Genomic DNA, 27,932 nt, shown 5'->3' on the forward strand with positions numbered 1-27,932 from the left:
GAGGCGATTATTGCAAAAGGAAACAAGCTGCGGCCCGGATGAACATGATTATCCGTTAGGACGGGTACCAGTTCTATGATCCTTGTAAAGGAAATTTTCGTGGGCTGGGATAACGAATCGCTGGGAAGGTGATAGCCTTAAATCTTGGCCATTCGTATTTACTTCTTGTCTCGTATAGGCTGACACGAATAATGTGAAATTCGCGTGTATCCATGTGTATCCCTGGACCCTCAGGCCTCAGGGGGCGTGTTCAAAGCTGCTGGCACAAATAAAGAAGATATGCACCTGTAATTAATCATTGGGTCTATTGGATTGTCGTCGCCATCGGAACCGGACTAGATAATGTCCGCATTGACCTTGGCATGGCCCTTTGCATACAACTCCATCGAGGTATCGACTCAATCTGCGGTGACCTTGTCACTATCTTCAAATGCCGAGAAATCACCTATCTCTCTCCTCAGCGAGCCCTAGTGTCGTTAGCGGTTCCAGAGATACGATTTCGTACCTTATGACGCTCTGGGACGGTCACGGTAGGACCGGCGTGTGAAAAATTTGAATTATGGCACGGAACTTGGAAGCTGGGGCTATGACATTGGGTCAGCGAGCCAGAAAGGACAGACCGAATGTTAGCTGAAAGGTGGCAGGAATCCGGGGGGATGAAGTTCGGAAGTTGGGAATTGTCGCAGTCTCGTTCGTAACACGTATCGCGAGAGTGTAAAGATTTGGTCGCCAGTGTGAAAACAGTACGCAAGGCTCACGATTTTGAAGTCGTGACTGCTGGTGTTCGTCGATCACGTTGTCTATGTGAGATGTCATTGAGTCAATAAATTTCCCTTTGAGCACCCAGCGGACGGACGCTCTCGTAGGCTGAGTTGGATATGCTGGACCCTGGAGATGCGGAGAAGTCCTGTCAGCTAGTCCTGGCTGGGGTTTATGTACCTGGCGTACCGTCCAGGAACTAGGCTGAACACTGACACCTGCTCCGTGCCGAATCGGGATACCGATTTCCATATTTGGGGTCTCTGTGCCGGTCCCATGGTAATGTGCCTGACGCCCTTTCTTGGCACTTTCACATCATCTTACGTAGATCATTGAAAATGTTTCGAACTTTGTAAAAGGCGATTCTATATAAACTCCGCTCTCAATGAGCATCACTATCACTGGTTCGGTCAAAGCTTGTCTCAGACTCACCACCTAGGGCAGCTTGTGCCCATATTTGTCCTATGCCTGACTTCTCAAATGCAGTCGTTAGTCTTGCGTCTGGCCTCGCGAAGAGGGCGAATGCCACGGCCCAGGTGAGCACTTATTCTGGAACGCACCGTTTATACACAACTGAAGGACGCCATAGGGTGGTTTATTGTCAGGAGTAAATCCCACAACGTTCACCACCTCGGATCCCCTGAGACTATGGATAATTCAAATGGGTATGCCCATCTTGTGTACCAAGTCTACCACATCATTCAAAGCCAACCGCAGGTATAATTATTATGATGGGGCAACTGCTGTCACTTTTTTTGGGCAAGATCAAGCAACCGAAAGTCATCGCTGAAGTACTTGGTGGAATTCTCCTCGGTCAGGTCATTTTTCATATCGTAGTAGCAACTGCTCATTCAATTATAGGTCCTACTGCCATGGGACGAATCCCTGGTTTCACCCAGCGCATTTTTCCCGCTTCGTCCCTCTCATATCTCTCTCTTGTTGCCAACATTGGTCTATGTCTGTTTCTCTTCATAGTCGGTCTTGAAATCGACGCGAGCGTCATTAAGCGTAATGTTCGCTCGTCCATCTTCATTGCGCTCTCTGCCATGGCCTTGTCTTTTGGTCTCGGTTCTGCCATCTCAGTGCCACTCTACCACAACTTCATTCCTTCCAATGTCCAGTTTTTACACTTCATGCTTTTCATCGGCGTGACGTTCTCTGTAACCGCATTTCCCGTTCTTTGTCGCATCCTCAGCGCATTGAAACTCTTAGATACGACGGTCGGCGCCATCGTCCTGTCAGCTGGTGTGTGCAATGACGTAGTCGGTTGGAGTCTGTTGGCACTAGCGGTGGCCCTCGTCAATGCGACCTCCGGACTTACTGCTTTATGGATCCTACTGACATGTGTGGCATTCACAATATTTCTTATGTGGCCGGTTAGATTGGCGCTGCTGTGGTTGGCTAGGTTCACAGGAAGTACGGAGAATGGACCCACTATGTTCTTCATGACAGTTTCTATACTTGTTCTTTGGGCATGTGCGTTCTTCACGGACATTGTAGGTGTCAATGCTATCTTTGGTAAGTGATTATATGTGATTCCGAGGTTCAACCCCTTATTTTTGATGTAGGGGCGTTCCTGGCGGGAATCGTTATTCCCCGTGAAGGCGGTCTTGCCATCTCGCTAACAGAGAAGCTTGAAGATATGGTGACGATCGTATTTTTACCTCTGGTATGGGTGCTGAATTTGTCATATTCGATAAGACTCATTGGTTCGCAGTACTTCACAATCTCCGGGTTAAGTACCAACCTCGGATTGCTCAACAACGGTCTGTTTTGCTAACCATACTCGCATCGATCATTCACGAACCATTGCGGCAGGCATCACTTGGGCATTCACCATTGCAATCATATGTCTAGACTTTTCTGGCAAATTCAGCGCATGTACGATCACCGCACGGATTACCGGAATGACCTGGCGAGAGTCCGCCACCGTCGGATCATTGATGAGTTGCAAAGGGTTAGCTATCTAATTTCTCAATCTTATCTACTTACTAACAATTTTCAGTCTTATTGAATTGATTGTGCTCAACATCGGGCTCGCTGCCGGCATTCTCACGCAAAGGGTGTTCTCGATGTTTGTCTTTGAAGCGCTGGTCCTAACTTTCATAACTACGCCCCTCGTCTCTACCCTTTATCCTCCCGAACGCCGGGTTCGTGCACCAGTTGGAGGTATTTCACGGGCGTCAACTGCAGATGAGGACGAAGATAAGAGCGATCGCAAGTCTCCTATGACTGAGGATCAACCATGGCGCTCTCGCTTCACCGTTGTCCTCGACAAATTCGATCACATGTCGGGAATGTTGGTGGCCACTCAACTGGTGTGCCCGCCTTCTCTTGAGACACCTTCTTTCCCATCAGCTGAGTCGACGAGGGCATCTGACAAGATTAAGATGCCTGCGGCCAGCGTGGACGCTCTCCGTTTGATTGAGCTGTCAGACCGTACCTCGGACGTCATGAAGTCTTCAGCAGTTGACACCCTTATCCACACTGACCCGATCCTGAGTGTGTTCCGCACCTTTGGAGAACTCAATGATATACCGGTTTCACTCTCGCTTTCTATTGTCCCTTATGACGACATACCGAATACTGTCGTTGATCACGCAAAACGGCATGGATCTGAGCTCGTCCTCTTGCCGTGGCTATCACCATCGTCCAACTTTGGCGATCCAAGCGAAGACCTGTCCAGCCCGAGAAACGACCCGAATCCATTCGAAGCGTTTTTCGGCGGGTCGAAAAACAGGGGTAAGTCTGCAACCGCGACCCAGTCGCAGTTTGTGCGCAGGGTATTTGCAGAGAGCAAGACGGATGTTGCGTTGTTCATCGATCCGGCCGGTGCCGGTACTGGGAGTGCGCGTCACATATTTTGCCCATTTTTCGGCGGCCCAGATGATCGGCTTGCGCTCGAGTTCGTTGTGCAACTTTGTTCTAATCCCAGAATGAGTGCGACGGTTGTGAGGATGTCAAAAAGTAGTGCCGAGAGTGCTGCAGTTGAAAGGCCGTCGCTCGCGCATCTAGAGGAGAAAGCAAGTTTAGAGATGCCGAATCTAGGATACCAAATGCCTGTCCCTTCAGTACGTTACGCTGGATTTCATTCTCGCCCATTTTCTGACGCATATTTTGTAGAATGTCGTTTTTCCAGACACGATTTATGGCCAGGCCAACACTGAAATGGTTATGCAATCCGAGACAGCCAATAGCATCCTTTGGGCGCGATACGCCAACTCTCAACCCTCGGATGACACACCCTCCTCGTTGCGCTCAGCCCTCTCCCGGATCACATTCTCCGAGCATTCATCGCCGATACCGCTACATTCTGCCATCCAACAAGCGTCTGCGCACAAGCCTGTTTTGGTGGTTGTTGGGCGCTCACGGCGCCTTGCGGGTGAGGATCATACATTGGAGGTGCAGAAGATTTTGGAGGAGCGGGGTAGCGTGGGGCAAGATGTTGTCAGGAAGACAATCGGTGATCCTGCGACTGCGTTTGTTGCTTCGGGGTGTGCGACTGCTGTCGTTGTGCTCCAGGCTTCGAATGTTGATGTTGACTGACTGAAGTGACTCACTGAGGGGATCCATTTCACTTGTATAATGCTATCTGACTGATCATGAGCGGGTATCTCCGGAAACTCTTGATCATGATTATCGCCTCCGAATTTCTTCGCTGTATTGTAAATCATGTATCATAAATTTAAATAGTACAGTTAACGTTATTTCTATATAGGCTTTGAGACTTTTGATCAAAGGACGATGGCACTAGATGGCACTACGCAACGCTTCTTGTGCCATTTTCAGTCCCTGCATTGACAACCAACGGACTGGACATTGTGCAAGATATGATTACCATTTATTATTTAATATCATATTTGTTTGGACTTTTGAAGCGGACCCGGCCGCTGCCGAGAGGTATTGATATTGCTTATTGCCAACAGTTTCAACAAAGTTTCAACTGAGCTCTACTTAGTTTGACCACAACATCCATCGCGCTCTTCAGCGCTTCGCTTCAGCATCCGCCTCCGGTATTATACATTACACAACTACATTTCCCCGACGTCTGCACCAGAACCGTCCTTGCATCATTATCGTGTTAATGCGCGGAGTAGCGAATTTTGGAGGGCTCAACATTCACCGGTCCGCGCACTGCCCACCTCGCTATCACCCTACACTGAATCCATGCATGCCATTGGTCCAACTCGCTCGAGATATCTATTTCATCCCTGTGGAGCTGGCCTTACCTCAATGGATCATCATTTCCAAGCCAGTGGTATCGTCCTTGGCTCCTTAACGTCTATGTATATCACCGGTAACATCCTAATCCAAATTCTCGCTAGGATGCTGCGACTGCGTGTATCGCCTCGTGGGGGTGCAACCGTTCGTTATGCTCCTAGCTGCGAATGTTAGCGCTGACTGAAGGCGGTACATTCCTTACCTGCAATAGTTGCACAATCGAGTAGCATTGGAGCTCTGTGGATAAGTGACATCATGTTATGTGATGTCGACGAATCATCTCGACTCCACGATTTTGTTTGTATTTGAGCCTTTTGCTCTGTGACTCCCGGAGTCCTGGTGCATGGGGACACTTAGACTTTCAAATGCATTGCTATTAACTGCTAAACCATTCGAGACTAATGCTCGGTGCAGGACTCAGTGCTGCCGGCAGACGCCAAGGCCCCATTTCCATGCACTCGATCTTCACGATTACGGTGAGTTTTAGCCGCTATGATTGCGTGCAACCCCGATGAGAAAATTCGAGGCTAATCTAGCTTCCAGTGCTTGCAGGTGTGGTATGCCTTCAGATTCGTGCTGAAATGGATCTCTTGAAGTTCAATGCGAGTGACACTCCTCTCAGGGCCTCCACCAACAATTACTGGTAGCTACAATTCCAACCCCAAATTAAGACTCGTCAACTTATCTGGATTTTGGAGCAAATTCGAATCCACAGTATTGGTTGGTGGCACTGGAGCCATGAGCGAGGTTCAAGTCACCACTCCTGGAGAACCCCAATATGGTGAACATTTCAGTCTGCGCAGCACTTTGCAGTATCCACATCAGTATTTAGTGACGGGTGACCTTCTCGGTGGCATCAGCCTGCTAGGCTATGGGACGCAGATACGGGCATTCACCAATCATCGTCCCCCCATCACACGAACGGCTGTCATAGTTATGATGGTTGCCATCACGATACTTGAGCTAGCAGCTGGATGGGCGCGTGATTTGTTTCCGCTGATGGGCGAGGACTTGCGAGGACCCCGGGGTTCGCCCAACATAGCGCCCGCCCAACACGCGCACACCATAATCAGCCAATCGTTTCATTGTTGGAAAAATTGCACTACCGCGAACACCCTCGAACCCTGCGTATGAACACGGACTATATCGCCATCCGGCAGACCTCCCGGTTTTGCTGGCAGAAGAGTACAGGAAGTTCAGAAGTGACCCCATCTTCCCATTCTCCTTTAGCGACTTCACAGGAGCTTATAGCGAGACGATGTCACAAGGCCGCCAGTGTGACAACTCTGGGTGGTGATATGGAACTCCGCTCTCACAAGTAGTACTACAAGTGCAGACTAGTGCAGACTATTCAAGATATACCCTCATCCATTTTAATCCATGCCGCCTAAAATCTCGAATGATCTTGTCTCTCGAATCTGGAAGGGGGAAGTCACCGGCCAGGTGAGCATTTCTTCTACAATGCCCTGTCTGTGCACAATTAAAGAACGCTGTAGGGTGGCTTATTGTCAGGAGTAGATCCCGCAACGTTCGGCACATCAGATTCCCTGAGGGTATGGATAATTCAGATGGGTGAGCATCTTCTGTTTCAAGTGCGTCTGCAGCATCATTTTAAGCCTACTGCAGGTACGATTATTATGACGGTGCAACTACTGTCACTTGGTTTGAGCAAGATCAGACAGCCGAAGGTCATCGCTGGAGTAATGGGTGGAATTCTCCTCGGTCAGGACATTTCTCATATCGTACTAACAGTTGCTCATCGAACCCTAGGTCCTACTGCCATGGGTCGAATCCCTGGTTTCACCCAGCACATTTTCCCCGCTCAGTCCCTTCCACATCTCTCGGTAGTTGCCAACATTGGCCTCTGCCTATTTTTCTTGATAATCGGTCTTGAAATCGACACGAGCGTCATCAAGCGTAATGCTCGTTTATCTTTGTCCGTTGCACTCTCTGCCATGGCCTTGTCCTTTGGTCTCGGTGCTGCCATCTCTGTGCCACTCTACCGCAATTTCATTGATCCCTCCGTCAACTTAACATACTTTATGCTTTTCACCGGGCTGTCGTTCTCTATCAACACTTTTCCCGCTCTTTATCACGTCCTCAGCGCACTGAAGCTCCTAGACACGACGGTCGGCGTCATTGTCCTGTCAGCTGGCGCGTGCAACGACGTAGTGTGTTGGAGTCTGTTGGCACTAGCGGTGGCCCTCGTCAATGCGACCTCCGGGCTTACTGCTTTATGGATCCTGCTGACGTGTGTGGCATTTACAGTATTTCTCATGTGGCCGGTTAGAATCGCACTGTTGCGGTTCGCTAGGCTCACAGGAAGTACGGAGAATGGACCCACGATATCTTTTATGATTGTTACTGTGATTATTCTTTGGGCATGTGCTTTCTTCGCGGCTGCTGTGGGGGTCAACGCTATTCTTGGTGAGCAATTTATGTCACTGTTCGGAAGCTAATCTTATTTTGTGTTTAGGTGCGTTCCTGGCGGGTGTAATTATCGTTCCACGCGAAGGAGGACTTGCCAACTTGCTGAAGGAGAAGCTTGAAGATATGGTGTCAATCGTGTTTTTGCCTGTGGTATGGGCGCTGAATTTGCTGCGTTCGCTACGGCTCACCGCCTAACAGTACTTCACACTCTCCGGGTTGAATACCGACTTTGGATTGCTTAACAACGGTATGTCATGCCGTAGTGACATACATTGATCATATACCGACGCTTGTGGCAGGCGTGACTTGGGGATTCACGATCGCAATCATATGTCTGGACTTTGCTGGAAAATTCAGTGCTTGTACAATCACTGCTCGGGTTTCCGGGATGAGTTGGCGAGACTCAAGCACTGTTGGATCGTTGATGAGTTGTAAAGGGTCAGCTGTCTAATTTCCTCTATAATATTTCGTCCTGACATATTTTAGTCCTGTGGGATTGATCGTTCTCAACATTGGGCTCGCTGCCGGCATTTTCACCGAAAGGGTGTTCTCAATGTTTGTCCTCGAAGTTTTAGTCCTGACTTTCATGATCACACCCCTGGTCTCCTTCCTTTATCCTCCTGAACGCCGACGGGCTCGTGCGCTATCTGGAGGTATTTCACGGCGGTCGATTACCGACAGGGAGGAAGATATAGACAGTCACCAGTCTCACATTACTGAGGATCGACCATGGCGCTCCCGCTTCACTGTTGTCCTCGACAAATTGGACCATGCATCGGGAATGCTGGCAGCCACTCAACTGATATTACCGTCACCCTTGGGCACAACTTCTCAAGAAAGTGAGGTATGCATGAACGCCCTCCGTTTGATTGAGATGTCAGTTTCGGACATCAGGAAGCCCTCAGCAGTAAATACCCTCATCCACACCGACCCGGCTCTGGGCGTCTTTCGCACTTTTGGAGAGCTCAATGGTATACGCGTTTCGCTTTCACTTTCTATTGTCCCATACGAGGACATGTCAAATGCTGTCTCCGATCATGCGACACGGTATGGATCTGAGCTCATCCTCTTACAATTGCTCCCACCGCTGCCGTCTGACTCCGGAGATACGACTGAAGACTCGCGTAGCCCACACAGCACGAGGATCGAACCAAATTTATTCCAAAGATTCTTCTGCTGCTCAAAAGGGACAGGCATTATTCCCGCACCCATTGTCCACTCGCAGTTTGTGCGCAGAGTATTAGCAGACAGCAAGACAGATGTTGCCCTTTTCATCGATCCAGGTGCTTCACTCTCTGGTACTGATCCTGGGAGTGCACGACACATATTTTTCCCCTTTTTTGGCGGTCCGGATGATCGACTTGCACTTGAGTTTGTGATGCAGCTCTGTGATAATCCCAACGTCAGTGCGACGGTAGTGCGGATGTTGAGACACAGCGCTGAGCGTGCTGTACTTCAATGGCCGTCGATCCCACGTCCAGAGGAGGAAGACAGTGATGTAACGCGGAGACCAGGATATCACGGAATGCCTATTCAATCAGTACGTTAACTGCATGTGCTTCTTGCCTTTTCCTGATGCAACTCTTGTAGACTGTCGTTTTGCCAAACACATCTTATGGTCAAACACGCTTTGAGTCAGAGACAGCCGATAGCATCCTCTGGGCACAATATGTCGACTCACATGCATCGTCCGACATGCACCCCTCAATTCGCGCTGCCCTGTCCCGGATCAGATTCTCTGAGCATTCGTCAACGACACCGCTACATTCCGCCATCCAGCTGGCATCTACACGCAAATCTGTTTTGGTCGTTGTTGGGCGCTCGCCGCGCTTTGGATCGGACGATCACATGTCGGAGCTGGAGAACATCCTGGAGGAGCGGGGTAGTGTTGGGCAGGTTGATATGAGGAAGACTATCGGGGGTGCTGCGACTGCGTTTTTTGCCTCTGGTTGTGCGACTGGGGTGGTTGTACTCCAGGCCGCAAATGCTAGCACTGACTGACGTGGCGGGGACGTCTAACTGGTAGATTTCAGACATTCTATTATTTAAGCTATGTACCAATACTTGCACATTAATGTGGCGATATACCCCCATAGTGCCATGTGTACGACTTTGCCAACACCTCAAAAGTCCGTCCTTTTTTGTATCCCTATTCAAATTGGGCCAGCTGGGCCCAGGCTTACGGAGGGATCATAGCCGTGTGAAGGCGCGAAGTCAGGGAGAGAGGTACTAGGGAGAGGAGAGGTGCGGCATAATTGATAATATTATTCCTGTTGTTTGTCAGAAAAGGTTATAAGGTTGGTGTCGTCACATCTGGGATGATATCTGGACCCGAGAGGGGCCGATGCTGACCGTCACGGTTGTCAGACCTTCAAATTAAAGTTGTACCCTCTTTTCCAGCTGTAGTAGCACTAAATCAGTGTGAATTTGTTTCCTCACCATGCGAAAAGCCTATGCTCAGAAACCTCGTCTAGCCATCGCTGGGACATGTCCGAGGGTTGCGATGGTACAATACGTGGGTTGCGTTGCTTGATGAGCTCTGGGAGTCTGAGCCAAACCAAAGACTCGGCAATTACCGCGCGCGCTACTAGGTTACCGAGGACGAGTCTGAAATGGCCGGTCTGGGTGCAGGTCTGCGCAGACCTGGAGTCTGCGTCTGCGACAAAGTCTGGGTGCACACTCAGCACAGTTTGCGGAGTTTGAAGTCGCCAGTGGCTGAATACAGCCGTATCACTGCCACAACCACCTGTTGCCCGCCGCTTCCCGCCCCTGCCCACACGCTGAACACGGACCATGGACGAAGCCGCAGGATTCGCAGCTGCGAGAAACCAAAAAATTGTCTAATCGCCGTTGAAGAGGGCTCCAGTGCTCCTAGCTGGTCAGAAAAGATGACTACGTCTTCAAGGGTGTGGGATGTGTTGCACCGTGACAGTGCACAAAAGAGCTGTTCAGCCTCTGCAGAAGGTAAAACAAGCACATCCATCCGGAACTTGTTTAGCGAGGGGAATTCTGAGTGTTCCAGGACTTCGAGAATGTACGCAGTTTTCGCACAGAACGAAAGGGATGTAATGTTGAGGAAACGCGTGAAATCGAGATTGTCCCGGCCCAGCGTGTTAACACACTCTCCCCCAATCCACACTGTGCGAAGGGTGCGGATGTTGGAGAGGTGGATCCATGCTGCCCGATCGAGCGGCACGCAAAACAGTTGTTGGAGCCGCCCACACGAACGGACAGTTTCGGACATGATGGACAGTTCATCTGCTGTGCACTCCCTCCGGCAAATGATGGAGAAGTCATCCAAATCAGCACAACGGGTCGCAACAGATTTCAATTCCGGATGAACGACGGGCAAGTCGCAACAACGTAGCGTGGGGGATAGGAAGAGATGCAAGTATCTATTTGGATCGCGATCCGTTGATAACGACAGCAATCTCGGGAACATGCATGTCTCGATCGGAAGGACTGAGAGAAGGTGCAAAGGGTCGTCGGTCCGTATTTTCAATGAGCGAACACGAGAGGCATGATGCAGAAATAGACGGGCTTCATGCTCAGATAATGGTTCGACGCATTCAAACCGACGGTAGTACTACATTTAGATGGTCGGGGGTGAGCCTGCAAATGAATGAAATGAAATGGGCAGAATCCGCACTGACCCTTTGACCATCGGTACGATATACGATTGGATGTAGCCTCGTTACACAACCTAGCAGTGGTTCTATCCCATACAACTTGGCCCAAAGCAAATCCATTGCGGGTTCGTGCAAGGTTTTGGATGTCCTTGCAAGCGCTGCAAGGGATTTCCGGTCCAGGGACATCATGATGGTTGATGAATCGAGTGACATCGATTGGGTCAAATGGGAGAATATCTCCATGAGAACTTCCGAGACAAGTAGAGCTTTATGCATCAGTTCTACGTTGATGATGTATGTATAATGAGAGTTATAGACAAGCGGTTTTGCTTGCCCAACGCCCAATTTTCACACGAGCAGACCTGCATTCACGTATGGTGATTGGAAGAACTTAGACTCAGCTCTGAGCGCTGTTCTCAACTCATCTGTTCATTCAAACCCACAACCAAGGAATGAACTTCAGCACACTAGTACTGGGGCGTCCGCATCAAAACTACAACACTTCATGACGAATACCGCTGCTCCTTCCGCCAACCTACAGTCATACTCATTATCCGCACCATCCAATATACCCAATTGATCAAACAAGTCTAACTATCAAGATTTAACAATCCTACCTCGCGCCGCTCCACCAATACCCGTCGTTCCTCACCCCCACGACACGGTTCTTCATTCTCGTTTTCATCTGACGCGTCGTCGACCTCCACAACTTGCACCTTTTCATCCTCTGCTTCCATGTTCAACTCGCAAGGCAGAGTGGTTCCCAAAGAATGAAAGCTACAAGTTCTTGGGAGGTGCATACTTACCCGCTGATTCACCTGTTGCGCGCGCAGTTGTAGCATGATGCGCCGATGGGGGACAGCAGGGAAAGAAAGATGCGGTGAGTGTTATTTCAAATAGCGCCAACAGTGATATCTCCCCCGCATGCGTCTTTTTCATCCTCCATCCCTCCACGTTCTTAGTATGAAGGCATCACAATCAACCCCTTCCTTTTGAAACTTTAAGCAAGGGATATTTATGCACGGCAGCACTCATAGCTTCCCTGACAGCAGCAGCATGTGGAGACGCCTTGGGAGACGGGATAAAACAGTATTTAAGGAGGCAGCTTTCTATGGAAAGCGGGAGTGATCGGCTTCGCGAGAGTGATCAGCTGGAGACTAAAATGGCATTTGTTTGGCTCTTCTCCTGTCAGACCCCAGATCACCCACAGAACGTAGCCCATATATGCGGCTGTGCGTACCCGTCTACAATCAATGTTAATAATTCTGCAAATGGGCTCAGCGGCCCAGCCGGGACAGGCTGCACGTGCCAGGATGCAGTGGATACCAAAAACGACACCGGCTACGATCTTGACTCGGAGCCTGCTCAGGTGTCTCACCAAGCTGATTTCGCTCCCAGATGAGCATGTTGTTTTAGCATGTGGCCCAATCCCGTTCATTCATTATTTATTTAACATATTCTCCTTTTACTTCAGAAATACTTTGTGAGCTGTAGCACTAGAGCAGCACTTAAGGCAGCACTTACAGGTACCTGAATATATACAATCGTTTCATGGAGCCTCGTGCAGGACCATTGCGAGCGTACCCATCATCCTAAGATATGCAGACGCCGACGCTAAGACACCTTTTCCATGAGCCCCAACGAAGTTTGCCAACTTCCCTTTCTCGTATCCGAGCTGATAGTCCGAAAAATACTTGGCAAGAGTCGTGTCCTTGATCCCCGTCAGCTTGTTCAGTTCGTTGCGGAACTTGAGTGAGCCAGGCTCGTACTCCTTTCCTTCGACAAGAGCCAGGTATAGTCCTACGAATGTTTGCGTGCGTCCGTTGATAACGAGGAGCTCTGGATAAGTGAAGTACCGATACAATTTGCCGACAAAGATAACTCGTGGATGTGTTGGGCTGGCTTTGGTTTCTGGGTTAGAAAGATCAAGTCCAATGCGTGGAGAACGGAACACGGGCGAAGTCGCAAGGCTCGATGCAGGTCGCTTGCGCAAGTACATATAAATGCTTCTTGGTTGGCTCGGGGCTGAGAGGGCAGAAATGTCGCCTTGCCATTTAGCAGACACAAGCTCGTTGATGTTCGAAGCACTGCACACGCGCAAAATCTCATCGACGAGAAGTGAGGGTCCTGAGATGACCTTTTGGTCATGATATCGACGTATGGTGCGCAGAAGAGCACCGCCTCGCAATATTGCTGATGTGATGTAAGGCTCCATGCTAGAAGACGCTTGAGTGCATACGGGACCACCAAATGTCAAATCAAGGCCTTTACGGGTGCCGCCCCGATAACCTCCTGCTACAGTGGCAGCAAGATTGGCTTGGGATGTGTTTGAGCGTTTTGGTGCACGATGAAAATACCTGTGAGAGCCGATTTGAACCATTTCTTATACGACAACTCATGAGTAATTTCTCACCACTGCCCGCTGCGCTCCTGCTCTGCACTTCCATGGGTGAATGGGTCCTCGTGACAGGCTGACTTCTGGAAGTAGAATTCTAGTTCGAGGATTTCATAGTCCGTCTGAGAGCCGCCATGAATGACTGAAAGATAATATTCAGACAATAAAGCGCTTGATATGGAGTCAAAGCGTGCAGATATGTCGTCCTGAGAGCACAAAGAAGTTAGGTCAAGCAAAGAGTTGATAGTATTTCCGTGGGTGCCGCCCAGCGGTGCTGGACGTAAAGTGTGTGGACGAGAATCTACAATTTCAACATCATCGCTTTTGGTATCTTTTTCAACAGCGCTGTCAATTGCAACGGAAGCTGAAGGTCGATCATTATGCCTTAAAATTTTGTTCCGGTGGGTTGGTATCTGCTCTGAAAATAATTGGAGTGATGTAAGGAAACAGCGTCGAGCGTGTGTGCGGTGTTCGTGCTGACCGTCATCAGGATCTTGGTCCTCCCTCGTTCGCTTCAAGTTGCCCTTCACCATCAATGCTTGGGCCTCTGGCAGAAGACCGGGCGCTAATTAGGCGTCCAGCAGGTCAGTGAAATCGAGAGTCTTTTTTTGCTCGGATACTCACGAGTCACAAAGCAGTCACACAATTTTAGATTCGCAAGGGCCCTTCGGGCATACCTGTACCCGTTGTCTGTTGTGTCGTTTTGTTTTGTCTTCATCTGCTCCGGGGTACCGAAGGTGAAGCAGGCCAAGAATGCCAAAAAAAACATGCGCGTTAGAAATACATATAGTTTAGTTACAAGTTGTGCTATGTCTGATGATGTCCGTTTTATGTATACATTTCGTTGGGATAAGCTTATCCCTACTAGATCGCCAATCCGTCAAAGATAGCCGAGTTGACTATTTCGACGTCTGTAGACTATAACCATGACGGCCTCAACAGCAACTCCTGAAGATGTCACTCGTTCTACAGTAGACTTGATGACCTCCCCAAGTTCGCCTGATCTTCGTCGTAAGACAGGCGGAACATTGTCGTGTGAGAAGAGCGCAAGGACATCAGAGAATTGAGGAGTCCGTGATATGGTAGCTGTGAGAAATATAGTGTGAAATAATTTTGCTACCGCTGAATAAACCTATGTATACGGCAAGAAATATTAGTGATCAGTACATAGCAATAGATGTCTGAAAATTCATTTTACCATCAGGAGTTCGCGACAAGATAACGACATAGCGCCGTCGCAGAGATCAATGTGCAGTAGCATCGTTAAGTCATACTTGTTGACTCATACCATATCCCTTAATTTATGTTTTAAACTACAAAGTGATATAAGGTGATATAAGACTTTATCGTGGAAAGCACCGTTAGCACTTGAAACCTAAAATATATTCTTATGAGAATTTCCGACGAGGTCATGAATTCGTGTAATTAGGTAATGTTTGGTGAGCAACATCATATTCCTTCATTTATATTTGACTTACAAGTAGATTCAGATATTGCGTGAATTACAATGTCATCTAAGATCATGCACGTGACCATCACCTCAGCCTCAAATCTTACTGTAGTATTATCGGACAACCTCAAATCATGTGACTACCGCAAGTGGTTGAAATTGGTTTGTCATTGTTTGTGCAAGACGGAAATTTTCACGCTAAGTTCCTTTCAAGCTTGTTTCACCGCTATAGCTACAACCACCACCTCTTGAGACTCGAGCTCAGCATCTGCTGTTTGCTTGTGGTTCCTCCTGTTCGTGGTGGCCCTACAACCACCACCTCTCGAGACTCGAGCTCAGCATCTGCTGTTTGCTTGTGGTTCCTCCTGTTCGTGGTGGTCCCTCCCTGACCTTTCCTCCTGGTTCCTTCCCGGCCGTTCGTGGTTTCTCCCTGGCCTTTCCTGGTGGTTCCTTCCTGGCCGTTCGTGGTGGTCCCTCCCTGGCCTTTCCTGGCCGTTCGTGGTGCTCCTTCCCTGGCCTTTCCTCATGGTTCCTTGCTGGCCTTAGTCTCTCCCTCTTGTGATATTCCCTCTCCACTATATTTCCCTGTTTCTTTTTGTGTCCTGTAACTACATATGTATTTCAATATAAATAAAATTGATTTTCTTCACAAAATGAGTGTTTGAGGTTGAGAATTATCTGGTGCTGGTGATAAAATGGCAGGTAGTTGCAGGCAATCTGTCATGCTGGCGCTTTTGGTAGTTCTGTCTAACTTACTCCGGGTAGTATCAATCTGACAGGTACCATATAAATTTGACGGTTAGACAAAGCTTTGTAAACCTTTATAATTTCGGGTCAATTATTTGATGCCTTTGGAGTTTGAGCAAAATCACGCGCTTCTCTCGATCATAAAAATTTGTAGGAAAATCAGGCAAGCATCTTACCTCTATAAGGCCAAACATAACAATGTAATTGTCCATAGCAGAATTATGCTAATTCTCGTGATTATGTACTATATATTGTAATGTATGGCCTTCTACTTTCCTCACGGGTTCACTGATGGAGTTGAGCAACGTTGGAAGGTGACTGCTCGGCTACGGTGAAAAGTTGGTGATTTGGGAGAACATATCTGCGCACCAGGTCAGTCGGTATCCATACGTCGACGTCTAGAGATTCGTTCGATTTCGATGAATGGTCGTATCTGGGGCTGGAGTTGGAGTTGGTGGAAGCAAGGGACTGGGTCCTGGTGTGCGATGTGATAATAACGTGGTTGTGGTCAGGGTTAGGAGACTCCAACCGCTGGCTATAGTAAACATCTGCAAGATCAGAAGCGAAAGCGCCCCCAGGAATATCTTGGTGAGACACCTGAGCAGGCTCGGTGTCGTTTTTGGTATCCACTGCATCCTGGCACGTGCAGCCTGTCCCGGCTGGGCCAGCCCATTTGCAGAATTATTAACATTGATTGTAGACGGGTACGCACAGCCGCATATATGGGCTATGGGTGATCTGGGGTCTGGCGGGAGAAGAGCCAAACAAATGCCATTTTAGTCTCCAGCTGATCACTCTCGCGAAGCTGATCACTCCCGCTTTCCATAGCTTTCCTATTGTTAACTTCTAACTCGAACTTCAATAGATATGGACTATCTGCCAGAAATACCTACTAAGTTTGCCACGGACGCCAAGATTGATGCATGGATTGATGTACGACTAAGAGTCCTTGAGTACGGAGAATTTTCAAGCACGAAGCAAAGAAGAGTTGAAGAAGAGATACAGTGTACTACCGGTACCTTTCACACCACCGGTACATTTCACACTTGTGCTAATGGCTCGCATGACCGATTGAAGTGAGAATGACTCGATCCACGCATTGGACTTGCCCCGCAGCCTGTGGAAAGCAGTTTTTATCGTCTCTCCTCGTGCTCACGAGAGTCTGTGACTCCCTTTCTCCACCAGAAGACATTGCTTTCTGAGGAAGCAGGAGAAGATGTTAGTCACCTACCCAACAGCTGGAGGGATGGCAAAGCCTTAAACCCGTACGTAGCACCTGATGCTGTGGTAGTTATGCATGATATTACTGTTACTGTAGTTCAGACCTCATGCATGTTCTACTGCTATCCTAGTATGTAATTCATGCATGGTGTACATATAATCTTGCAGTATTATATGAGTCCCTGCCTTAAGTAGGTCGTGCATGATGACCGCAGTCATGCATGGCAATTGGTGCATATATCAGCCACGGCCATGCATGATCTAATCTATACATGCGTCGGTTTGGATTCGTGCCTGGCGGCGCACCACGGTGGCAATCCCGCCCCTCCTGCTCACTGTGCACGACGGCAAGCATATCATTCTCGCTTGTTTTTGGGGCATTTTGTTGCAGACTTTTTGTTCTATGAAGAGGATGGTTAAAAGAACAACTTCATTGGTTGATATGCACAGTGTTACAAAGATAGAGCGTAAATAAAAGCTACAAATATCAAAAATATGTGCTGGGGCGTGTACAATTGAGGGAGTTCTGTCAGTGGGAGAATCGGACATGGAGCGAACAGGAGGTCAGTTCACCAAGTCGTGGCACTGTCGCCGACTCTACGACCAATTTGCCTGCCAGTCCAATAAATTGATGTCCTGCTATTGTCCCTCCTTCGAAAAGTCGACCGCTTCTTCCCATCTCGTCGTGCGTGTGTGCGAGCCTTGCACAGTTCTAAACAAAGCACCAACGAGAGGGTATAAATCAAGGCAGCTTCAAAAAAATAAGTAGAACTTGACCTATGGATGGGCAAGAGCTGCTGCAGGAACTACGCGGCCCTGTTTGAGTACCGCTGTGAATGTTCCATGACACCTTTGGCTGTGCTTGCTGTGAGAGCCTGCCAAATGGGAGTGGTGTCGTTTCAAAGGTGGAAAACATCAGACGTAGCGAGTGCCGAGACAACGGGAGATTGCAGGAAGAACAGCGAGACAATGGCATGTAGTACTGCATGCCTGCCTATGCCTGCAACTCCAGGTAAAACACTTCAACAAGCGGGGCCAACCAGACATCGTGAACCATCCCAACTTCTCATCCCTCTCCATCAGCATCTGTGCTAATAATCTCCTGGTTGCTCACCTCATCATAGAAGCTGTGGAAGAGGGCAGACCAAGGCTTTAGTTTGTTTGTTGTGCGCTGCGTGATCACGTGAGATGTTGAACCATTGTAAGCCGCAGCCAATCATGATGCAAATAAAAATCCTAAGAAGCTTGGAAACGAGAAAACACAATGATTTGTTGAGTTCCTGACATATTAGAGGTCCCACTGTTATTCACCGACTTTACAGCTTTCGATACATCCCACACGCACCTTAGACGAGTGTACAACAGCACTCACAAAATATAAATTGAGTAATCCGAGTTAATTGTACTAGTACATGTAAGCACATGTATCAGTAGTGAGTCGCGCGACTGTTTACCTATCGGATGGGTCAGGGATACCTTGAAAGAACAATTCACATTATGATATTCACAAGTCCAGTGAACTCGAGACCTGAATGTACTGAGTGTTTTTGTCCGTGAGACACCATGTAGGTAGTGCACAATATCATATGTTGTCTGACTGGCTCATGTTCTTGGGAGATTTATCAAAATATCATAATAACTTTAGAGCATCTCAAATTGCGGCCACTACTAAGTTCAGGTAGAATAAAACAAATCAATTTGCGTGAATTTGAACCACTCCCATTCACAATACAAAGATAAACATGGGACTAAAGTCTAAGAGTGTGACAGCATGGTAGCAGGCAGGCGCGAGAGCATGGAGACGGTGCGAGAAGCCATAATAAGGTGTAGGTATGGTACCGGAGTATGTACAGGGCGGAACTAACAGCGGGGTGGCAGAATGTACAAGTGCCAGTGAGTGTGAGAGATGGGCAGAGTGGTATGACCGAGGGTTCGGAAGAGTGGAGCGAGCATAGAATATCATTAGCGTGGTTCTGGACAATACATATATTTAAGACCTACCATTCAGCATAGAGTCATCAGTATCGATTGGAGTACTCCCAGTGGCGGAGAACTTGAAGTGGGCATTGTGAAACTAGCATTTTTTCAATGCTTCATGCAGTGGGTGCGGCGTGAATGCGGCAGCAGGTCAGCCTGGGAGGGCAGCAACAGGATATAGCAGGATAGCAACAGCAAGTGTGGGATGGTAAGCGAAGGGGCGGGAATAAAGCCTGAGACCTGGCCGCCAGAGTGATGAGTGTTGAGCAGCGAGCATTGCCAAGACACCAGACTAATGGCAAGCGGAGAGCAGTAGTATACAAAGGCTCAGAATGCAAGAATAAACGCCGAAAGAGATGCTGAGGTGCTGCATATAAAAATGAATCCAGGGCGGGTGGTTGACGTGACGGCGGGATGCAAAGGCGGAATACCGCTGTAACAGCGCTGCGCAGGTATGCCGAACGAGGTGCAGCGCTGTTCAAATTGAGTAATGTAATAAACATGGCACGCACCATGTCATGCATGGTATCAGTATGTAGCGTGCATGATTGGCGCTTCACATTTGTGCTTCACGCCATGCATGGTAGCGTGCATGTTCTATCTGTGATTCTACTAAGGGCTCGCTACAGTAAAAACATGCATGACTACAGTACTACAATCCTAGTTATATCATGCATAAATAGGACAGTATAGCCTGTACGTAGACGGTAGGGCCATGAAGAGCTCGGAGATGCAAGGAGCAGGGCTAGTTGGTTGCAGTGGGGTGTTGCCAGGCGGACTATGACAGAGACGCGAAATGTGACATGGACAATTGGGGGGCGTGGCTATTTTGATGTGGTCCTGCCACGCCTGCCGCGGTTGTGACACAGCACCAACGAGCCTTGACGCGGCCACTGACACGCCAATGCAGGCATTCCTATATGTTCTGCATTCGACTCCCACATCAAGTTGGACGGGCTCATGACCATTCCTTTGTGATTTTTTTTTCGTCATAGGGACATGTACTACTAGCTACATCAACCAATGACCATTTTCTTTTCCTCCCTCTCTGGACCCTCCAAGTCTGTGGAGCACATCAACAATTAACATAGGACTGAATTATGGTGCAGTTCACCTATGCGCCGCTACTTTGGGGCGACCGCCAAATTGAGGGCCAAAATTTCCAACTCTAATCTCATTGCTAAAAATGGTAGGTGCGGCAGCGACCACAACTTCGATGCTAGTGTACAAGGTGTCGGATTGCGAGTCGCGACAGACAAGTGTAGTACTATGTACAGGCTAAAGTTAATTATTTCAACCTTTAAACAATGGTTCGCAAGTACCACAAATTGGCAGCTGCTCGCGCGAGACTCGCCCGACAAATTCAAGTGGTGTGGGAGCCCGACAACGGTGACGACGACAACAACAACAACTTCGATTGCGGGTTTACTGGTGGTGTTCACTGCTCGTTGCCTGACCCCGACAGTGACTCAGAATTTGAGATCGATTGGGACTCAGAATCAGATAGCGGAGAGAGTGTTGTTGAGCTGGCGGGCGAAGAGCTCGAAAGTAGTTTGGCGCAGTTGAGAGACGAGGTTACCTCACTGGCAGAACCCACACCTTATCAGAAGGTGGCTGGACCCAAGACGAGCGAGAACTGGAAGAAAGCTGAGAGAAGCTGAGGATTAGGATATGATGGACACTCCAAGCGCACGCAGGAGCGCCGACTGCACGATGCTCGTGCTCGAGGGGATTTTCGTGAATATGCAAAGACAAGGTGAGCAGGACTCTTCAGTAAAAAACCCCATCAGATCAGAACACTTACTGGTGTGGCTGTTCAGTACCGATCCACAAATCAGCATGATGCGTGCATTTACACAAAAGGGTGCTGCACAAAAGCCAGTGCAAAAGAAAATAGCACCAGTGCACAATCAGGCAGCGTGCCCCGGCGCCACGCAATATGTTCCAAGCTTGCTGGGCTTCCTTTCTGATTTCTCGAGTGATGAAGATGACGGGGATAGCAACACCAACATGGATCACAGTGATGATCGTGATGGCACCAGTCGTGTTTCCTCGGCACTACCTCGGAAACGCCAAAAACTCGAGGTTCCATATCGTGAGCAGTGAAAACAAAAGCAAGCTGCAAAACAAGCTGAGCTGGAGCACGCATACAAAGATATCACAAAGCATTTGAAGTCGAAAAAGACGGTGTTTGCTGGGGGTCCACGTGGTTTACAGGCACGTCGTGCACATACTATCGAGGTTCACTTAATGCTTGTGGTCAAGAACAAGCATAGTTTCAAGGTGGCCTCCGAAATGGCTGCAGAGACCAATGGGTTTGCTGCAAAGTGGGGAGGACGCCAGGTTCGTGGGTGGACTCGTGAGTGGATGCGAACAAGAATGCTTCCAGTTTCACAATGGGGACGGCATGCCAAGATTTCGTCACTCCTTGATGACCCTGCAATCGCATCCGAGCTCCGCACATTCATGCGCTCAAACAAATGGTCAATGGACCCTCAGAAGCTGGCGAAATTCACCAATAACGAACTTCTCCATACCGAAGCAACGAAATATCTCGAGGGGCTTGTACAGACTGAAATGCCCCAGGGGCTGAAGAGATACATCGAGCTTGAGCTCTTTCCTCGTATCCACATGAAGGTTGGGCGTGGGGTATCATTGAGCACAGCCCGTTGCTGGCTCCGTCTTGAAGGATTTCGGTTCATGGCATACAAGAAAGGGCTGTATTTTGACGGCCATGATCGACCAGATGTTGTTGAATATCGACAAAATGTCTTTCTTCCTGCAATGATGGAACACGAGCGTCGTCTTGTTCGATATGTTGTCAGAGATGTCGAGAAGGAGTCTGATATCCCTCCTTCCAATTTCGTCGAAACACGGCTCGTCATTTGTGCACATGACGAGATGACCACTCAAGCAAACAATGGACAGTCAATGAGCTGGGTGCCGGATGGCGAGCACAAGCTGAGAAAGAAAGGAGCGGGTCGAGGATTGCATCAGAGTAGTATCATTTGCTCGACTGTTGGACATCTCGAGGAAGCAGCACACACCATTGAGTATGGCAAAAATTACGACAGATACTGGAATGGGGAAATGTTTGTTGCGCAGGTGGGTGTCGTTGTTCAGATATCATGCATGAAACTGAAAACAGGGGAAGCTCCGCAACAAAATAATTCCAGCATTCGAACGTGCTCACGGACCTGGTTACCAGGCATTGTTCCTCATCGATAATTCTCAGGGACACTCAGCATATGCCGACGATGCGTTGCTGATCTCACACATGAATATAAATCCGGGGGGCAAGCAGGCACAGATGAAAGATGGTTGGTTCATTGATGCTGGTGGGCAAAAAGTTATTCAGCCCATGATGTTTCCCTCCGATCACCATGATCACCCAAACGAACCGAAGGGCATCAAGGCTGTTCTCCAGGAACGTGGTCTTTTGCAGGGGAGACATCGAGGCAGGTGCCAATCAAAGTGTCCTGACGAGGCGACAAACTGCTGCCTCAAACGAATTCTCGAACTTCAACCAGATTTCGCCGAGCAGAAACCACTTGTGCAAGATGTCATTGAGGCTGCTGGTCACTTGTGCATCTTCTTGCCAAAATACCACTGCAAGCTCAATTTTATTGAGTTTTTTTGGGGGGCAGTAAAGAGGTATCTGCGCGAGAACTGCGATTACACCTTCGAAACGCTCAAGACCAACTTGCCGAAGGCTATGGCTTCCGTACGTCTCAGTACAATCCGTTTATGGGAACATCGGATGCACAGGTGGATGAGTGCTTACCGGTCGGGTCTGGAGACGAAAACAGCACAGTTGCAGGTCAAGGAGTTCAGTTCAAGGAAGTACAAATCTCATAGACGTGTTCCGGAGACTCTTGCGTGTCTTTTCGACTGATTTTACTGGTACCGTAGCCCTCACCGCCAATTTGTGTTACAGTAACATGGCACCCCTATCTTTTTCTGACCCTTTCACCTCTTCACCCCGTCACGACGTCACACCTTCACCTCTTCACGACTCACCATGATGCTTGATGCACACCTCCTGATCCCCGCTGGTCCTGACCTTCTGTGACAAGAAGCTAGATACTTCCCTTACTTCCTGATCCCCGCCGACCCTGACAGAAGCTAGACGCTTCCTTTTGGACCCTTGATCTATGGCCTCATGGCCTTACTTCCTTTTCCCTTGATGATTCCCACTGAACCCTGACCCTGACCTCATGGACTCCTGCCTCCTCTTGCCTACCCGATATATCTTTCCTGACTCTTGTACGATTACCTGACCTGCCCTGAACACTGTGATCCCTACCTATATATAGTCGATCCACTTGTACTATTATTCCTTAACTTGATTCTACTGGGTTTTACCTTGACTTGTATATTCTCTTGAGTTAACTCTCTTGAGTCTGATCACGAACCCTCTATACTCTTGGATCGCTATCCTTGAGTCCGATACATCTTCTCTTAGACCGTTTGTCTTTGAGTCGATACCGATCCCTCGTCTAGACTTAACCGTCGAACACGAAACCCTTCTTCGGCCGCTGCCTTAGAAGCTTACCTCCCCTTCCGTTCTGTCACAACCTGACGGCTTAGGCTACCAGGTATATTGACGTTCAACCGATACACGACACGATAGCTTAGGACCGTCGTCCTTCGCTTACCCATCCCAGTCCGACTACGACCGTTGTCGTAACAATTTGGGTCATGTCCAAAAATTTTTCTTGCTCAAATTTAACACTATGCGAAATCGGTCTTGACAATATGTTTCTATCAGTAAGCTAAGCATTTTTACAAGATAGAAAAATCCTAGGACTTTTTTTCACGACGCTGGAAATTTTGCACTAAAGTAGCGGCGCATAGGTGAACTGCACCATAGCTGAACAGGATACCAATACTTCCCGAGACGAGCCAAAGCTCCTTTGTCAACACTATAATTGAGTGGTCAGCCATATCTTAGCCAGAGTCGCAGCACTGACGTGGCATGGATGAGTTTTGATGCGGCACAACTTTTGTTGACGCGGCACCGACGCGGCATGGGCTATGGTTGACGCAGCATGAAATGGGCGTTGACACGGCACAGGTAAGAGTGAAGGTTGACATGAGTGAAGATGATTGGGAAAACCTGTCGTGGTATGAGCAGTGCTTGACCCAGCCTGAATGAGGCTTGAGATGACATGGTCGGGGCTTAACATGGTAGTACGTGAGTATAGAGACTGTATTAGACTTGACAAGGTGAGGTCGAGGCTTGACACTTACTAGTAGCGAGACTTGACAATGTGAGGTCGAGGCTTGACACTTAGCAAGACAACACTTGCACTCATTGTGTCTGATGTAAACCAACATTAGGTCAATGAATTAGAGACAATACAAGACAAATTACGGTACTAAGATGCACTGTGTGACACTAGTAGACAAGCACTGTAAATATGGTGAGAAATGAATACCGCAGTCTAGGGCCTGTACGCAGACGGACACTCACATGCTGATCATTAACGAGGATATTCAAAGTGCTTGGAACTTGTTGGAATCCAGTTCGAGCGACATAAGATGTTGTTTGAACATGAGCGTGCCGCGTCACAGGCGCGTCACGACCGCGGCAGGCGCGGCAGGACCGCGTCAATTTCACCTGGCCCACAATTGGGGCGACACGAGTGTGCGATGCCCTGTTACCACTCCGCCACCGTTCGGCTGCCAAGCTGTGGCGAAAACAAGGTACGAGCAAATCCTGATTCCGTACACCCCACAAGACCTCTGCCACTGATGTGAAACCGAACAAATATACATTCGGAAACATTATATCAAAGGTATATAAGAACAAGACTCGATGACTTTCCAAAACGTTTGTTCAATGCACGTCTGGCAAACATTTTTCCACAACCGTTGCATATCTCCAACAACCCAATACTGTCATAATGGCTTACTCCCATACCCATCGACAAGCCAACAAGTAAGTTTTGTTGATGTTCGGACGGCCGCGGGATATTCGCACGAGATGGTCCAGCGACATGACTTGATGCACGCTGTTGGGCAACATGGGCACCAGCGCTTCGTGCAAGCATGCGCCTCGACAATGTATCTATTGAAATTATTTACTTTGTTGCAGAAATATTAACACTAATAACACTCACATGAACGTTCCTGACGATGTGCACGCTGCGTGATGAACGAGAGCACATACACCGGCGTGAACGTCACTAAATTGTTTGATGGTGTGATATATGTTAGTAGAGCTCATTAGAAATAGAGAGCACATACGCCGGCGTGAACGTTGCTAAATTGTTTGATGGCGTGATATGTGAGTAGAGATAGGATTTTGGGGACACACCCAGTGAGGGCTACTGGAAGCAGGGTGTCCGTAGCGGAGCACATACGCCGGCATGAACATCGCTAAATTGTTTGATGGCGTGATATGTGTTAGTAGAGATAGGATTTTTGGGGAAGCACCCAGTGAAGTCTACTGGAAGCAGGGTTTCCATAGTGGATTTTTGGGAGGGCACACCCAGTGAGGTCTACTGGCAGGGTTTCCGTAATGGATTTTTGGTGTTGGAAGGATGTGCCCGCTGACTGAAACAATGACCAGCGACATGATGCGGTGGCGGTGGGCAAAGAATAATTTATTTGTATGTGTATCTACGACAATTAGAACCAAATAGCCCAAAATGGAAGTTATGCCTTCTCAAGTGGTTTTGGGGGTCCATCGGCATCAATGTACGAGAGCTGGTTGGTACCTGGGTTGATGAGCCGAACAATTTCGGAGTGGTAACAGGTCACACATCACCGGGGCGACACCACCTGGATAGCCCAATTGGGAAGCCTTATTAGGCTTAGAAATAGCGTGCCTCGTCAACTACAATTAGGATCGAAAACAGTAATATCCCAACACCAGCATTAAATCACGCCCTAAATATTCTGATACTTTACATATATCTACTGTACTTGTAGCCTGGCGCATATCCCGCCTTATCCCGCCCCGCGCTTGATTCCGGCAGTTCCCACACGCCGCCTATCTTGGTCATGATGGTTGATCTGGCGGGTTCTCACACCTCCTTCCTCCTACCCCCTGCACTGCTGCACACTGCACACTGCTGCTTCTACAGCTCAGCAGCGTTCACCAAGGCCACCACTGCCCTCTACAACATCTGCCTCATCTGCCTCACCCAAAATCCCAGCACCACAGTCGTCTCTGCGCCCCCAGCACGTTGCTTGCAGCATCCTGCCTCCCATCTCATTCTACAACACCTGCCCCAGCACGCTGCCCGCACCAACCTGCCTCCCACCTTGTTATCCTTGCCAACCACCGCCCTCTACAACCCCTGCCCAAGTGGTCTGTGCACCCACCAATGCTCTAGTCTCGGCTACTCACCTACGCCCACAGAGTCATCACTTGGGGATCGCACTATTCAGATATCTGGTCTCCCACCCACCAACGCTCCGCTCTCAGCTACTCGCCTACGCCCACAAATTCATCGCCTTATCATCCTCACAGTTCCCAACCATCCTACCGGCTCCCAATGCCTCGCTCAGGGAGTCATTCTAAATTTAAGGGTCTTTCAAAGTCTATCATCTCGCATGACTTTCGAGGGCGGCACCACCAGACTCGTATCCTCACAGCTAGCCGTCAGCTTCAACGCAAGGAGACAGCGGATGCAGGCCGTCAGGCTCAAGTCCAAGGTATATCTTCCTACTCTTATCACTTGCTTCTAACTAATGCTGATCTCTCTCAGAGATGTCAAGCGAAGAACACCAGTTGGTGGAGAATATGATGACTGACTATGGAATGGACATTGAAGCAATACCATACACCGCACCTCCAGGAGAGGAAGGCATGGAACTTAGTCATGCAGGTGGGGAGCACAAGGCGTTTGAAGGACTTGCTGGTCAAATAGCAGACCTTAGTGGCTAGTACGTTTTTTTTTCATCTGTCTATTGTTGCTCATACTATCCACCAGTCACTATATTGATCCCCGCACTTGGGAGGACCGTACAGAAACCCAAACAAATCACTGGCACCTTCAAATAGACCTGCTCGTGGATGCTTACCTGGACTATCGTTTCCGGGATTCTGGAGATGGCTTACTGACCTTTGACGACATGTCTGCGGAGCCACTTCTAGACAATCCTTCTGGTGTTTCATTAACCAACATGGAACTAATCGACCTTTTCAGTACGTTCTATGAAAGTTCCAATTCTCTGTGCGCTAATTCATTTCCAGAGCGAAGCCACTCTTCACTACGATCACAGCCCTTCCACAAATACCCTAATGAGACCTTAATCTACCATGGTTACATTGGGTGCGCACCACTATATCCCACGGCTGCCATCTCGCTGCGCACGCTTGCCGCATACCGTCAAATCCATTGATCATGTCCCCGTTTCAGCATTCAAACCCAAGTGAAAAGTTTATGTTTTTTGCATGATGTACGTGTATATTACATTATTTGACTGATCTAAAATATTGTTATAGACTCCCTATCGACCATACCTCAATGCACAATTTTCGGCCGCTTACGACGTCTATCTCGAAATACTTCACCGTGTGAAACAACGTCATTGTGCAGCACTCAATCATGACACACCGAACTGGCGCATGCTCAATTCTTGCCCAGCTTGCTTCTATAAGTTAGAGGACGAGCCTGCACTTCAATTCGATTGGCTCGTATCAATCGACAGGAACAATAGTTTGAAACGCTGGAACTCCACGATTTACGGCTCGAACCCACGCATTGATTCTCGTAAGGCACGGTCTGATTATTGGCTTGATACCTGCCATGTAGACAGGTTTAAAGATGAAGTTAAAACACGAGAAGTAAGTCAAGTCTCTCTACATGCAACAATAGTCTGACTATACTTAGCAGAGGGACACGAATGACGATAACTGGGAGGATGAAATGATCGCAGCCGAAGGCACTACCCCAGCATTCAATTGCGTCAACCGATGGCGCAATGCTGGTCCCAATACTTGCAAAAAAATGTTTTCGGTTTTTGATGAGTCTGGGATATTTATTGCAGTGTGCCGCCATAGATTCGTCGTTCTAGCATGTGACATGATACAAAGTGGAGAATTGTTGAGTTCTTTCTTAGCTCATCTTAACTAGCGCTAATATAC

At 48.6% G+C, this 27,932-nt stretch overlaps 8 protein-coding genes across 8 annotated transcripts; 5 read left to right on the forward strand and 3 right to left on the reverse strand.

Annotated features, from left to right (window-relative positions):
• Positions 1 to 1,142: 1,142 nt before the first annotated feature.
• DEU56DRAFT_835799 (Sodium/hydrogen exchanger family-domain-containing protein) lies at positions 1,143 to 4,577 on the forward strand. The gene is made up of 9 exons (XM_041354762.1): positions 1,143 to 1,295; positions 1,349 to 1,424; positions 1,477 to 1,572; positions 1,621 to 2,277; positions 2,328 to 2,428; positions 2,477 to 2,525; positions 2,578 to 2,716; positions 2,765 to 3,830; positions 3,883 to 4,577. Exons 1-9 carry the CDS (start codon positions 1,224 to 1,226, stop codon positions 4,303 to 4,305), a joined length of 2,679 nt encoding a protein of 892 aa, XP_041202621.1. The 5' UTR covers positions 1,143 to 1,223; the 3' UTR covers positions 4,306 to 4,577.
• Positions 4,578 to 5,239: 662 nt separating this feature from the next.
• On the forward strand, positions 5,240 to 6,237 carry DEU56DRAFT_117324 (uncharacterized protein). The gene is made up of 3 exons (XM_041344627.1): positions 5,240 to 5,456; positions 5,524 to 5,623; positions 5,679 to 6,237. Exons 1-3 carry the CDS (start codon positions 5,324 to 5,326, stop codon positions 6,112 to 6,114), a joined length of 669 nt encoding a protein of 222 aa, XP_041202622.1. The 5' UTR covers positions 5,240 to 5,323; the 3' UTR covers positions 6,115 to 6,237.
• DEU56DRAFT_117285 (Sodium/hydrogen exchanger family-domain-containing protein) lies at positions 6,238 to 9,751 on the forward strand. The gene is made up of 9 exons (XM_041344626.1): positions 6,238 to 6,423; positions 6,477 to 6,552; positions 6,607 to 6,702; positions 6,751 to 7,407; positions 7,457 to 7,560; positions 7,609 to 7,657; positions 7,710 to 7,848; positions 7,897 to 8,950; positions 9,001 to 9,751. The coding sequence occupies exons 1-9, from the start codon at positions 6,361 to 6,363 to the stop codon at positions 9,409 to 9,411; spliced, it is 2,649 nt and encodes an 882-aa protein (XP_041202623.1). The 5' UTR covers positions 6,238 to 6,360; the 3' UTR covers positions 9,412 to 9,751.
• A 94-nt stretch (positions 9,752 to 9,845) lies between these two features.
• On the reverse strand, positions 9,846 to 10,654 carry DEU56DRAFT_760887 (uncharacterized protein; the record flags this gene model as incomplete). The annotated part of the gene is made up of 2 exons (XM_041350478.1): positions 9,846 to 10,125; positions 10,203 to 10,654. The coding sequence occupies 2 exons, from the start codon at positions 10,652 to 10,654 to the stop codon at positions 9,846 to 9,848; spliced, it is 732 nt and encodes a 243-aa protein (XP_041202624.1).
• Positions 10,655 to 10,974: 320 nt separating this feature from the next.
• DEU56DRAFT_835809 (uncharacterized protein) lies at positions 10,975 to 11,372 on the reverse strand. The gene has a single exon (XM_041354763.1). It carries the CDS (start codon positions 11,313 to 11,315, stop codon positions 10,980 to 10,982), a length of 336 nt encoding a protein of 111 aa, XP_041202625.1. The 5' UTR covers positions 11,316 to 11,372; the 3' UTR covers positions 10,975 to 10,979.
• A 1,067-nt stretch (positions 11,373 to 12,439) lies between these two features.
• DEU56DRAFT_835812 (uncharacterized protein) lies at positions 12,440 to 14,287 on the reverse strand. The gene is made up of 4 exons (XM_041354764.1): positions 14,073 to 14,287; positions 13,453 to 14,018; positions 12,564 to 13,396; positions 12,440 to 12,507 (listed from the first exon to the last, which is right to left on the reverse strand). Exons 2-3 carry the CDS (start codon positions 13,965 to 13,967, stop codon positions 12,589 to 12,591), a joined length of 1,323 nt encoding a protein of 440 aa, XP_041202626.1. The 5' UTR covers positions 13,968 to 14,018; positions 14,073 to 14,287; the 3' UTR covers positions 12,440 to 12,507; positions 12,564 to 12,588.
• Positions 14,288 to 20,839: 6,552 nt separating this feature from the next.
• Positions 20,840 to 22,724, forward strand: DEU56DRAFT_873874 (uncharacterized protein; the record flags this gene model as incomplete). The annotated part of the gene is made up of 6 exons (XM_041355899.1): positions 20,840 to 20,924; positions 20,949 to 21,394; positions 21,416 to 21,497; positions 21,744 to 21,934; positions 21,984 to 22,247; positions 22,482 to 22,724. The coding sequence occupies 6 exons, from the start codon at positions 20,840 to 20,842 to the stop codon at positions 22,722 to 22,724; spliced, it is 1,311 nt and encodes a 436-aa protein (XP_041202627.1).
• Positions 22,725 to 26,552: 3,828 nt separating this feature from the next.
• DEU56DRAFT_873875 (uncharacterized protein) lies at positions 26,553 to 27,921 on the forward strand (the record flags this gene model as incomplete). Its single annotated transcript, XM_041355900.1, has 6 exons — positions 26,553 to 26,728; positions 26,776 to 26,990; positions 27,039 to 27,173; positions 27,219 to 27,244; positions 27,291 to 27,632; positions 27,682 to 27,921. 6 exons carry the CDS (start codon positions 26,553 to 26,555, stop codon positions 27,919 to 27,921), a joined length of 1,134 nt encoding a protein of 377 aa, XP_041202628.1.
• Positions 27,922 to 27,932: the final 11 nt, after the last annotated feature.

This window comes from Suillus clintonianus (assembly GCF_016758775.1).
Source record: "Suillus clintonianus strain FC179 chromosome Unknown DEU56scaffold_133, whole genome shotgun sequence".
NCBI classification, from domain to species: domain Eukaryota; kingdom Fungi; phylum Basidiomycota; class Agaricomycetes; order Boletales; family Suillaceae; genus Suillus; species Suillus clintonianus.